At 47.8% G+C, this 12265-nt stretch overlaps 2 protein-coding genes across 5 annotated transcripts in view; one reads left to right on the top strand and one right to left on the bottom strand.

Annotated features, from left to right (window-relative positions):
• Positions 1-4373, top strand: part of POLR2H (RNA polymerase II, I and III subunit H) — a 5187-nt gene extending 814 nt beyond the window's left edge. Inside the window, exons 1-5 of one of the 2 annotated variants that reach the window (XM_024767111.1) lie at positions 95-693; positions 1935-2018; positions 2103-2196; positions 2997-3080; positions 4002-4373. In XM_024767111.1, coding sequence (XP_024622879.1) covers positions 621-693; positions 1935-2018; positions 2103-2196; positions 2997-3080; positions 4002-4119 — 453 coding nt within the window. In that variant the 5' untranslated portion in view covers positions 95-620 and the 3' untranslated portion in view covers positions 4120-4373. Of the gene's footprint in view, positions 1-94; positions 694-1934; positions 2019-2102; positions 2197-2996; positions 3081-4001 lie in introns of those variants that run through there. The other variant, XM_024767118.1, reaches the window with a different exon arrangement.
• A 3847-nt stretch (positions 4374-8220) lies between these two features.
• THPO (thrombopoietin) lies at positions 8221-11636 on the bottom strand. Of its 3 annotated transcripts, XM_024768455.1 has the most exons (6): positions 11624-11636; positions 11261-11388; positions 10883-10969; positions 9212-9379; positions 8892-8972; positions 8312-8775 (listed from the first exon to the last, which is right to left on the bottom strand). In XM_024768455.1, exons 1-6 carry the CDS (start codon positions 11634-11636, stop codon positions 8392-8394), a joined length of 861 nt encoding a protein of 286 aa, XP_024624223.1. In that variant the 3' UTR covers positions 8312-8391. The 3 variants fall into 3 exon arrangements, with proteins under 3 accessions (XP_024624208.1, XP_024624223.1, XP_024624213.1); XM_024768440.1 differs by having other exon boundaries at positions 8221-8960; XM_024768445.1 differs by having other exon boundaries at positions 8312-8955.
• Between the last annotated feature and the right edge of the window lie 629 nt (positions 11637-12265).

Below are 12265 nucleotides of genomic sequence, written 5' to 3' on the forward strand. Positions count from 1 at the left end.
TGGACCGGGCTCAGGTGACAGCCATATGGGCCGAGCCGGCCCGGGCCGGCCTGGTTGCCAGCTGGAGAGGCTGGGTCCTGAGCCCTGCCGGGCCAGCGCCCTGGGGGCGGGGTTCTTCTCCGCTCGCCCTTCGCACGGACTGTGCCCTCGGCGGGCAGGCGGACGGGCACGGTAGGGTACGGGCCGGGCTTCTCTGGGCCAAGGATCAAGGGCCCTGGCTTGGGTAGGCCCCCAAGCATTCCAGTCTTCCTGACCTGGCTTCTGAAGAGGGCGCAGTAGAGCCACTGGAGAGAGCCGGACAAGACGCCGCCTCGGCCGGAGGTGGGACCTATCCTGTTGCCGCCCGGGGCGGAGTTATTTGGACCTGAGACCCGCCCTTAATACTGCAGCCTCTCGGAAAGAATCGTTCGGGGCGGAAGTTAAGAAGCCCCGAGAGCTAGGTGGCGGAAGTGGCTGCGTTCCTGCTTGTCCGTGCGCATGCGTTATTCTATTTCTTAGCCGCCGCTCTTGAAGCGCTGCCCTTTCCTTTCTCCTCTTTACCTCCACGCGAGGGGCTGCGCGTACCCCTAGTCGTCGTGGTCTGGCGCTCACCCCTCCTCTATTTTCGTGGCCCCGTCACCATGGCGGGCATCCTGTTTGAGGATATTTTTGATGTAAAAGACATTGACCCGGAGGGCAAAAAGTTTGACCGAGGTAAGATTTGGAGGGGCTGTTTGGGGGAAGGGGCTAATCTCCTCGGGGACACGCCCCTGGGCCTCTCGTCCACCCATTTCACGTAGCCTACCCCTACCGGCAGGTCTTGGTGTAGGGACCTTTCTCAGGAAACATTTTACAGATGAGGAAACGGAGACTCCGGGCTCTCCCTGGCTTCACACAAGCTGTGCCCAGTGCCTGGATGGCCTTTTCTCCGGGCATCTTTCTAATCGCTACCCACTCTGTGCTAGGCGCTGTACTGTGCACCTTACACACACTTTATCTTACGTATTCCTTTCAAGAGCCTCCATGAGGTAGGTGGTGTCTTACCCATTTTGCTCTGAGAGACAAAGCAACCCACCCAAGGCTGTACAGCGAATAATCCGACCTCAGAGCCCTTCGCCCTCAGAGTCTTTAGCTCTTTGTGAAATCCTCTCGGAGTTAGAGTTGACTGGTTGGTGTACAGTTCTTTATTCTGTCATTGATCAATAATTGTCTTTGGTGTCTCTTATTTTGCCTAGAGACTGGGATGTTTTTTGGGACAAAACCCAGTTCTTACACAAGTTGATAATCCCCTTAGCAGAGCACCTGGCACAGAAAGATAAAACCTTTGGATGAATGAATAACTTGCCCCAAATCAGGTTGTTTCTTAACCACCTAGGTAGGCCTAGGACCTGGATATTATTTGTTGCCAGAGGATCTTTGATTTTTTTCAAATGGGGATTCTATCCGCTTGCCATAGGTTGTGTCCCCTTTCCTTCTTGCATATGTGGTTCTTTTTTTAATTTATTTTTGGCTGCGTTGGGTCTTCGTTGCTGCACGCAGGCTTCTCATTGTGGTGGCTTCTCTTGTTGCGGAGCACGGGCTCTAGGCGCGAGGGCTCAGTAGTTGTGACATGTGGGCTCAGTAGTTGTAGCTCATGGGCTCTAGAGCACAGGCTCGGTAGTTGTGGTACACGGGCTTAGTTGCTCTGTGGCATGTGGGATCTTCCCAGACCAGGGCTCGAACCCGTGTGCCCTGCATTGGCAGGTGGATTCTTAACCACTGCGCCACCAGGGAAGTCCCTGCATACGTGGGTCTGATTGAGCCTGCACGTCTACGAGAGGCCAGTGGATACAGGTTGGGTTAGATTGAGTATTCTTTTGCATCCAGCCCCCACGAAGTAGGAGTCTGCCCTGCGCTGTAGGGTCTGCCCTGGGCCAGGCAATGACCTCTGCCACTCTTTCCCTATTTCCCTCCAGTGTCTCGACTGCATTGTGAGAGTGAATCTTTCAAGATGGACCTCATATTAGATGTAAACATTCAAATTTACCCTGTAGACTTGGGTGAGTATTGAACATAAACAACAGCAGGAGGCTTTTTGCCATTTCCGCTGTTCTTCACCCTCTGATGCTGCTGTTATTTTTCAGGTGACAAGTTCCGGTTGGTCATAGCCAGTACTTTGTATGAAGATGGTACTCTGGATGATGGTGAATACAACCCTACAGATGATAGGCCTTCCAGGTGAGGGAGTGGAGCAGGGAGTACTTGAAATATGCCTGAGGACTAAGTTGATAAGTGGTATAGAAAGACCCTTACTTAATTCATAAAATAAATAATTATCAGCAGAATCTGTGTAACCTTAAGGAAATTGCTGCACTTAAGAATTCAGACATTCAGGTGTTTATCCAAAGCAGTGATTACAGTGTGAGTTGCAGCTTTTTGATGGCAGAGGAAATGACCACTGAATGACCTAGGCTTTGTGGGCCTTGTGTCTTGGGAGGGAGTTTGGTGTGATGCAGAGGCTTTCGAGCCCCACTCAGTTCACATCTCAGCTCTACCACTTATTTGTTGAATAACCTTAACCTCTTTCTTTTTTTCTTTTTTCTCATTTGGCTGCGTTGGGTCTTTGTTGCTGCGCCTGGGCTTTCTCTAGTTGCAGGGAGCGGGGGCTCAGTAGTTGCAGCATGTGGGCCCTAGAGCGCAGGCTCAGTAGTTGTGGCGCATGGGGCTTTGTTGCTCCGCAGCATGTGGGATCTTCCTGGACCAGGGATCGAACCCGTGTCCCTTGCATTGGCGGGGGATCCTTAACCACTGCGCCACCAGGGAAGTCCAACCTTAACCTCTTTCAACCTTAGTTTTCTCATCAGTAAAATATCGATGGTCATACCCAGCTCACAGGGTTACTCTGAGGACTAAATGACATTATGTTTGGAAAGTGCCTGTTGTTATGATGCTGGCACTTAGTTACCAGTTATCATTTTTAAAGGGCCTCTTATTGTTGTTAACTACATTTAAGAATAACTGCCACTATTGTTCCACAGGGCTGACCAATTTGAGTATGTAATGTATGGGAAAGTGTACAGGATTGAGGGAGATGAAACTTCTACTGAAGCAGCAACACGCCTGTAAGTTCCGTGGCCTTGTGAGAGCCCTCGCCCCCTCCCTTTTGTGAGAATTTGGACTATGCTCTGAAAATTTGGACCATGCTCAGGCTTCCTGGGTTTCTTTCCCCAAGCACCTCAGACCTAGGTGGGACCCGGAAAGAAACTGTTTTGGGAACAATTTTCAGTCTGAAATGTAGATTGCTCACTTTGCCCTCTGTCAGGACCTCAGGGCCTGGTGGTCCAAATGAGAAACTGGTAATCTAGCTGTGTGAAATGCCAAAGAAGGTTACTTCTCCAAGAACTAAATGCAGCATAAGTGATTAAACTGCTAGGCCTTTTTGTTTGTGTGTGTGTGTGTGTGTGTGTGTGTGTGTGTGTGTGTGTGTATGTTTTGCAATCCAATCCCTAGTTCTTTGGTTTCTCTGCCCAACTATTTTTTTCTTTTCTTTAAAATCTTATTAAAACAACATGTGCCCTTTGTAAGAAATTTGAAAAGCAGAGAAGTAACGTGAAGAAGGAAAAAAGTCACCTATAATTCTATAACCAGAGGGAATCTTTTACATAAACATTCTTGAATGTTCTAGGGTTTTTTTTTTCCTCTGTACTTTTTTCTTTGAGCTCATGTTGTTTATTACAATGTTTTGTTCTGTTCTTTTTGCTTAATGTTATGTAAAACATGTTTCCCCATGTCAATTTTAAGCTATTCCTAAACATTTTAATAGCTATGTAACATTCCAGTAAATGGATGTATCTTAATTGATTTGACCATTTCCTTTATTCTGGGCATGGAGTATTTTCCACCTTTGCTGATATAAAGAACAATTTGGTTCCTGATGACAATACTCTAGAAGGATGCCTTTTTTTTCTTAGGTTGGGTTGGAGAGCTGCTGAGTAACAGTTGCTATGGAGCTCAGACTCATGGGACTGGGTCTTCTGTTTCAGCTCTGCCTACGTGTCCTATGGGGGCCTGCTCATGAGGCTGCAGGGTGATGCCAACAATCTGCATGGATTTGAAGTGGATTCCAGAGTTTATCTGCTGATGAAGAAACTGGCCTTCTGAACCACCCAGGGAGCCAGCCTTGTTGCTTAGTCACGCACGTCATGGACGTTCGTTCAAGCCCGAGTAGCAGTTGCTGTTGTTCACCTGTTCAGGAGGGGCTGGCTCTCTGTCCACTGTGGGTGCATCTTTAGGAGGTCTGGACTCAATGGGAAACTGACTTGCCTGCGAAAGACCCAGTGGGAGAGCTTAAAATGAATCAGAAGTTGTTTTATGTATATGATTTTTTAAATTAAAGTTTACTTTTTCAGACTCTTTTCCCCTCTTTTTTAGCAAAGTTTTTTCCATTTATTTTAAAATCATTTTTTCCAGTTTGCCTACGGTATATTATGTTTCTGGCCCACAGCCAGATGGTCACATGTCAATGTAGGATCTGTCCCAACCTTTTGGTATCGGGGTTCAGGGTTATCTCTGTCTCCTGGCTGACTACCCCCAATATTTATCCTCCAATGTGATTTTCTGTCTGGGAGAGAGAGTGTTGTGCTTTTGGCTCCTGAGGGCACCACCCATTTGGCATAGAATCCTGAATAGGCAAGGAGCTCTGCTCGTGTTCTTCTAACACTTTCAGTTTCTCAGGAAGTCAGATCACGTTGATCTGAATGAGTTGCTTGCATAGCCTGGAAATGTTCGTCATTTCATCCAGCTTTGAGATGAGGCTTTTCGACACATGCATGGGACACAACTCTGAAGAGGAGAGGAAGAACGATTTGGTGGTTGTGGAAGCGGATGGAGGAGTTAGCTCTCTGCTTTACATTCTAGTGGTGACCTGGGGGGAGGGTAACTGGTGGTGGTTTTTACCAGTGACACTGAACAGGGAGCTGCCTCACAGACCAGTGAAGTAGACAGGGCAGCAATACCAATGAGGTTTGGCAGTTCAGTGCCAGTGCCTGGGACAATACAGCAGTCTGACTGCAGTCACCAATTTATCAGTGGGGGAAGAACAAAGTTGAGGAAATGGTGATGCTTACAAGGACTCCAGCATCGGAGCTGCGTCTTCAGCCTGGCATTTGAGGTCTCAGACGGTACATGGGACTCTGATTTCCCCTGGGAAGTTCAGGGTAACAATCCAGAAAGATCATAAGTGTGTATTAAGTAGTTGTCTCTTTTTGTTTTTGCGGTACGCGGGCCTCTCACTGTTGTGGCCTCTCCCGTTGCGGAGCACAGGCTCCGGATGCACAGGCTCAGCGGCCATGGCTCACGGGCCTAGCCGCTCCGCGGCATGTGGGATCTTCCTGGACCGGGGCACGAACCCGCGTCCCCTGCATCGGCAGGTGGACTCTCAACCACTGCACCACCAGGGAAGCCCAGTAGTTGTCTCTTTTGATCTCCCTTTTTTGCCATGAGAGTTGGTCCTCCTGCTGGGATGCCTGGGGTATTTCCTTCCCCATCATTTTCAGGTCTTCACAGGAGGTGTTAGAAATAGTATTTAGGGAAATGGGTTGAAAATGAATGGCCTCTGTAGGGGGGAGGTAAAGGTATTTCTTTTGCTTTACTGTGGGGTGGGGGTGAGGGGAGAGGGAAGTAGGAGATGAAGTGGGAGTTGGGATGAATTTTTATAGAATCCTAGAACCTCTTCCGTGCAGTCAAATTTTTTTGTAGGGGTTGGAGAAGGGAGAACCTAATTACCGATAACAGTTTGCAGGGTAGCTAATAGTTTGAGGGGTAGTGTAGCAGACTGTCCTAGCTGCCGTGGGGTGGCAGAAGAAAGAGAACTGGTGTACAGTTGAATAGAGATAAGAGCGTCCTCGTAACAGGTTTTTGTCTTTTCTGTAAAGGGAAGAAGGGACTGAATCAGCCCAATAGAATGATTTGGGAATGGGTTAGATGCTCAGTAGAGGCAAGTTAGTTCCCACTGGAGAAGCCCGTGGGTTATTTACGTTTGCCCTAGGGTAAGTCAAATGCCAGTACTGGATGCCTGGAACTTTCTGGCTACATACTTCTTGCAGTTTTGCCATCTTTGTCTCTCAGCTGACTGTCTGAAAACCCTTAATTCTTTGTCTCTGGTCCCTTTGGCATCTCTTGTACTGGGTGCTGGCTTTCATGTGCCATAAAATGTTTCATTTGATCATTAAATTTAACCTACTTTTAATATTTCAGTAAGTTAAAATTTCCACTTACTATTCTCTTGACTCCATGCTGGAATTTGTAGTGTGGATGAACTGATTTTCTCCCATGCAGAAACTGACACCATCCGAGATTTGGACGGCACTTCTGAGCTTGGTGCATTTGTTGACTTTTTCTCCATGGCAACTGTTCTGTCCATGGGGTGGTAGGGGGAGACACCTGGAGATGCCTAAATTGGTCACCCCACCAAGAGCTTTGGTTTTCTACTCAGAACTCTTTAACCGTTGATGTGTACTCCCTAAGGACTTGGAAATTTTTTCCAATAAATAGAGTCACTGACTGATATACTGGACAGTACACCACACTGGGGAATGTATGGGCTCCAGACTAAGTCATCCTAGGGTGTTTCTTTTCCTGTTCACAGGCTGTGAAACGATTGGGAACTTGCCGGGCTTCTCTGAGCCTGTTTCCTCATCCGTAAAGCAGAGATGATAATACCTACCTTATAGAGATGTGTGAGTGTTAAAAAAGATAATGTGCATAAGGTTCCTGACATACTGGCTTTCATTCTACTGTTTTGGAATGCCTTTAATGACCCTGGGGTTTTGTGGTAGTGTTTGCAACCCTAGGTTTCTGGTTCCTCTACCTACATGCTAACTTTTCCTGTCCTTTGGGGAGTTGAGGTGGGAGAGGAAAAAGCTTCCATTAGTTTTCCTACAGACACCTCTGGAGGTAGTGTTGACCTTGCAGTGGAGTGCTTGGGGCAATATAAACCTCTGCTTCCCAAGCACCATGGTGGCATTTATTCAGAAAGCCCCATAAGCCTGGGCTTCTTTTCTAGAGATCCCCTGGCAGAGTTTATGGTGTCACACAGGGTTGCTTTTTAGATACTATACACGTCTGGGAATTGGGAAATGAGCCTTCAGCTTGCACTTGACTTGTGCTTGTCCCTCCTGCTGTGTGAGCTCTAGGAGACTGACTCAAGCTACTTCCTGCATTTCCCCCTGACCTCCACAGGAGGGAGGCAGGAACCCACGCCTGGTGAAGCTTCCTGCTGAGCTGCTGAAGTGCTGGCTGTTTGCTCAGCTGTCACATCCAGGTCTCATCTTGTCTGACTGACCCGTCTACACAGCCTTACCTGGGGTGTAAGGCTCTCCAAAGCTTCCTGTTAGCTTTTTCTCAGGGAGGGGGGATCTGTTGCCCATGAGAAGAACATCTTCCCCTCGCTTTGCAGGTAGCTTTGGGGTCCTCTCCTTTATTCTGTCTTTATACAGTCTCAGTTTCGTCTATTGCTTAGGAACTGCTTTTCTGAGAGACTTCTCATTCATTTCTCAAGAGTAAGGATCTCCTAAGAAAAGGAGATCAGAGCCCCATTAAGAATGATAATAAAGGGGGTAAAGAGACTAACCTTAGCTCTGAGCAGAAAACCAAAGCTTTTTTCTGTCATAAGCCCTACCTCTGTTCAGAAGATAGGCCAGGCCAGGCCAGGCCTTTGCAGAATTATCATATGAAAAAGAGTATACAGAGAAATAGTTATAAATTTGTGCAGAAAATAGACCAGAGATAACTAACTGCTCTGGTGAACATTATTAATAGTTAAAAAAAATAGCTTTTGTAGTTTTATGGCATGTAGTAAACAAATTATACTTTTTCTGTCCTGCAGGTCTCCCTTCACCAGGGCTTTGGGTTTCAGGTGAAAGCAGAAAATCTGGTAAAGGCATACCTCGGAGATATTGCAGGTTCAGTTCCAGACCACCACAATAAAGTGAATATCGCAATAGAGCGAGTCACACAAATTTTTTGGGTTTTTTTTTGTTTCCCAGTTATGTTTACATGGTACTATAGTCTATTAATTGTAATAGTATTATGTCTAAAAAAAAAAAAGCAATGTACATACCTTCATTCAAAAATACTTTATTGCTAAAAAATGCTAACCATCATCCGACAACACAGGGTTGCCACAAACCTTCAATTTGTAAAAAATGCAGTATCTGTAAAGCATAATAAAATGAAGCACAATAAAATGAGGTATGCCTGTATAGCTGCAGTTGTCTCCCAGGGCCTCTCCTCCGAGTAAGGGGATTGTACTTGGGAGGCGATGCTGATGTCGGCAGTGCCTGAGTACCTTACTCTTCCTGAGACAGATTCCGGAAGTGAGAGTGGGCTGCAACTAGAAGACGACTGGTAGAGTTGGGTGTGATAGCAGAGGGGTCAGGAAGCATGGGTTGGAGCTGGACCGTGGGGATGGGCAAGGTGGGTGAAGGAGAGAAGAGTGTGTACTGTCCAGGAGGAGGATGGGCTGGGGAAGGAGACTCTCCAGGCTGGAGGTAGGGTGGCAGGGAGTCCATGTCTGAAGTTTCCGGAGGAATATCCGGGGCTCTTAGGGTCCTGGGTGTGGGTCCAGGAAAGAGTCCGTGAATTCCACTCAGGGGTCCATGTGTCCTGTTCAGGTGTCCAGGGATTTGGTCTAGGGACCTGGAGGTTTGGTTCAGCAGACCAGGAATCTTGGCTCTGAATCCCTGCAGCCTGTTCAGAAGTCCAGAGCCAGTAGTTCTGGCTGAGACACTGGAGTTTGTCTCCAACAATCCAGAAGTCCTGTTTGGGAGCTTGTTCAGTATGAGAAATGGAGAGGTGTTCCCCGGGATAGCTGTGGTAGGTGGGGCCCGCTTGGCACAGAGGGTGGGTCCCACTACAAGCAGCAGGAAACGCACCTTTCCTCGGAGCAGTCGTTGGAAGCTCAGGAAGATGGCACTGGGATCCTTGTGAGCTGTGGTCCTGCCCTGCGCAGAAAGCTGAGGGCAGAGGATGGGCCTGAGGCCAGAGACCTGGGCCAGATATCATGCCTCCCTGTCTATGTGGGAAAGATATGGTACCAGAACCCAGGCTTTGTGGCTGGAGGGAGCACTCCTTAGCAGGTCAGCTCTTCCACCCTCAAGATTTCTAAAATTCCCCTTTCTTCCCTCAGGCCTTCTGAGGGGACCGAGTCAGAAAAGAAAGACAGCTTCTATAGTTCCCTTGACTGGGGACTTACCTGGGTTCCTAGGAGGCCCTGCAGGGCCCCAAGGAGGAGGCGGACCTGTCCAGAAAGCTGCACCAGTAGGGATGAGAGGCAAGTGGGTCCCAGTTGTCCCCGCGCTGCCATCACTGCCTCCAGCAGAAGGGTCGAGGCTCCCAGAACGTCCTGTGCCTTGGTCTGTTCCTGGGAAAGAGATGGAAGAGAGAAACGGACAGCTTCAAAGGGTATGCTAATAGCGGGTGGGGAGCCTGTAAGAGTAGCCAGCAGAATGAATCATAGGAGCTGAGAATTGGACAGGACCTAGGTCCCACCCAGTACAGGAATTCCTTCAGTCTCCCGACAATTGGTCATCAGCCTCTGCTTGAATAACGCCAGTGTCCAGTAACGCAGCCTGGTCTCACATGTAATTTCAGTGAGAAAAGCTCTTTTTTTTTTTTTCTTACATTATGCTGAAATCTGCCCTATTATAGCTTTTACCTCTTGGTTCTAGTGCTGCAAATCTACTCTTTCTGCTATAAAACCAGGATCATATGATTTAAAAAAAAATTAATGTAGATATAAGACCATCATAAAGATTATAAAGATGAAGGAAAGGGGCTTGCTGATAAATGGCAGAGCTAGAGCTACAAGGGATCACTAGCAATTACACTTCCTCCCTGTTCCAATCCCCCAGAAGACCTGAGGGAAGCAAGGGAATTCTAGGGATCTTGAGGGTAGAGGAGCTGACCTTCTAAGCAGCGCTCCCTCCTGGTAGGTTTCCTGAGTGAGTCTCAGACTGAAGCACTTCATGCTCTACCACAAGACTGACACTCTTCTCCAAGCTAATCACACAAGCTTTATTATTTTTTTAAACCATTCCTTGCATAACATATTTTCTAACCTCTCACTGTTCAGGTTGCTTTCCTCCTTTTGGAAACATGCTAGTTTAATATGGTCCCTCTGAGTAAATTAGCATGTTTCTAAAAGAGGATGGCTAGTACTCGGTGCAGTAGTTTAAGTGCAGTCCACTCAGAATAGAGTTTTTTAGGAATATTTCTACAATGTGGACGTTAAACATCTAAAGCCACCTATGATCCCTACCTTTTTAAGTAGCTATTTCAATAATGTTGTTACAATGCTAAGTCTGGGGTCAATCCAACCCTCCCAGGTCCTTTTCATAGTGAGTACTAGGGCTAGAAGTTTATATGAGGTATGTAGGGACACTGTGGCCTGAAAGCTGGAATAGGATTTTATTCAATTACTTTTCACATCTACAATTTTATATACATCTCTGTTAAATTTCACCTTGTTTTTGACCTAGCCTTTTAGCAGTTTGAACCTTAGTTCTGTTTTTTGTTATTTTAGCTGTGCATCCCAGTTTTGTGTCATCTGAGGATGACAGATCAGTCTTGCTTCTTCACACCAACTTAAGAAGGCTGAACAGAAATAGGTCAAAAGCATGGCCATGAGAGACTTCTATCCAGCTTTTCATGGTGGTCATCTTTGACTCTATTTTACGTAGTGGACCACAAACCATCATCTTGTCCAGAGGATATCCCCATAGTAGAATGTATGTTGGGTTAGGGTGGCCAAGCTGAAGGTGAGATCTTTTTAGGGAGCTCAGGAATTTTGAAAAATCCATGGGAATCAGTAGGAAACACATGAAGACAGGATTCGGGAAACCAAGGGAAAGGATGGCTTTCTTACTGTCTGGGTTTTCCATTCTCCCAAGCTGAAGTCCACAGCAGGCAGCAGGACGGGTGTGGACAAAGGGTTAACGTCTGGGCACTGGCTCTGTTGAAAAAGATTGGTGGGGGGATGGTGGAGAGGGCACTGAAATAGAGGGGGTTATGGTGGCCCAATTACCAGGACAGGCTTCCATGAAATATAACCAGACTAGAGCTTTTAAGAGAGGGTTTGATTGTAAACCATAATCCTTGTAAAGGGGTGGTAATTAGGCGGGGGGTGGTCTTACCGAAGACAATATTAGAAGAGTAGTGATCGGAGGGAATGAGAGGAAGTGATAGGAGTCAGGGTATCTCACCAGTTAGCTGGATAGTGGGGAGAGTGCTTGGGGATTCTCACCAGTCTGCTGTGAAGGACATGGGAGTCACGAAGCAGTTTATTTAGGAGTCGGGGGTCACAGGCAGGAGGAGCCGGGCTGGACAGAGTTAGTCTTGCAGTTAGGAGAGGCATGACCACGAGGAGCAATTCTTAGATGAGGAGAGGTGAGGTGGAAAGGGGCGGATAAGGAAGAAATCGTTGTTGGGTGGTGGTCCAGGAATTCCCACTTAGGACCCAGACCTGAAATCCACGGAATCTGCCTCTCAGAGGCCTTATCCCTGGGAGATTGAGGTCCCCCCTGCCCCCGCACCACAGCACATCTCCTTTCTCTTTCCCCTCTACCAAGATCTGATTTGGCCCTAGGTCTCTCAAGGGTTTTCTTACCAGTCAGCTCCATTCTGGCCAGGCTGTCTGGTTGGAGTGGCTCCCTGTATGGGGCCTCTCCCCTGAATCCGTCCTGGGGCCATGGAGGCGGCTTGGGCTCTTGCACTTCTGGGCAGAGTGGGGTGGGGCACAGGTGGGGCACAGGTGGGCCAAGGAGGAGGGTCTAGAATCTATCCTGCAAGTGACAGGAATAATGAACATTATTGAGTTTCAAGGAAAACACTCTGCCTGGCTGGTGGAACAGATGCTGGGAGGGTGTGAGATGCTGACCAGCCTAGAACTGCTAAAGCTCGGACTGCTCCCACATCATCTTGTGAAGGTAGCGTATGGCATCTCCCCTTTGTCAGGGCTCCTCAGGACGTCTGAGGTGGCTCTGGTGCCCCTGCCCCCTGCCGAGAGCTGCAGGACAGGATATATACACACACATCTAATTGGCCTCAAAGTCTGAGCAACCCTGTTCGGTTGGAGAAAGTCTGGGATGGGGATAGAGAAGGGAAGTATTGTGGCACAAGTCTTGAGAAGAGATTGGAAATGGGATACAGGGCCAGGACAAGGAGCTAGCAAACAGGTACAATGTGCTCAGGGGTAGCTTGGGGAGTGGGGTTGAGGAGGGAAATTGGGCAAAAATGAAACTTAACTACT

The sequence above is a fragment of the Neophocaena asiaeorientalis genome, unplaced genomic scaffold (assembly GCF_003031525.2).
Source record: "Neophocaena asiaeorientalis asiaeorientalis breed wild unplaced genomic scaffold, Neophocaena_asiaeorientalis_V1.1 scaffold225, whole genome shotgun sequence".
NCBI classification, from domain to species: domain Eukaryota; kingdom Metazoa; phylum Chordata; class Mammalia; order Artiodactyla; family Phocoenidae; genus Neophocaena; species Neophocaena asiaeorientalis.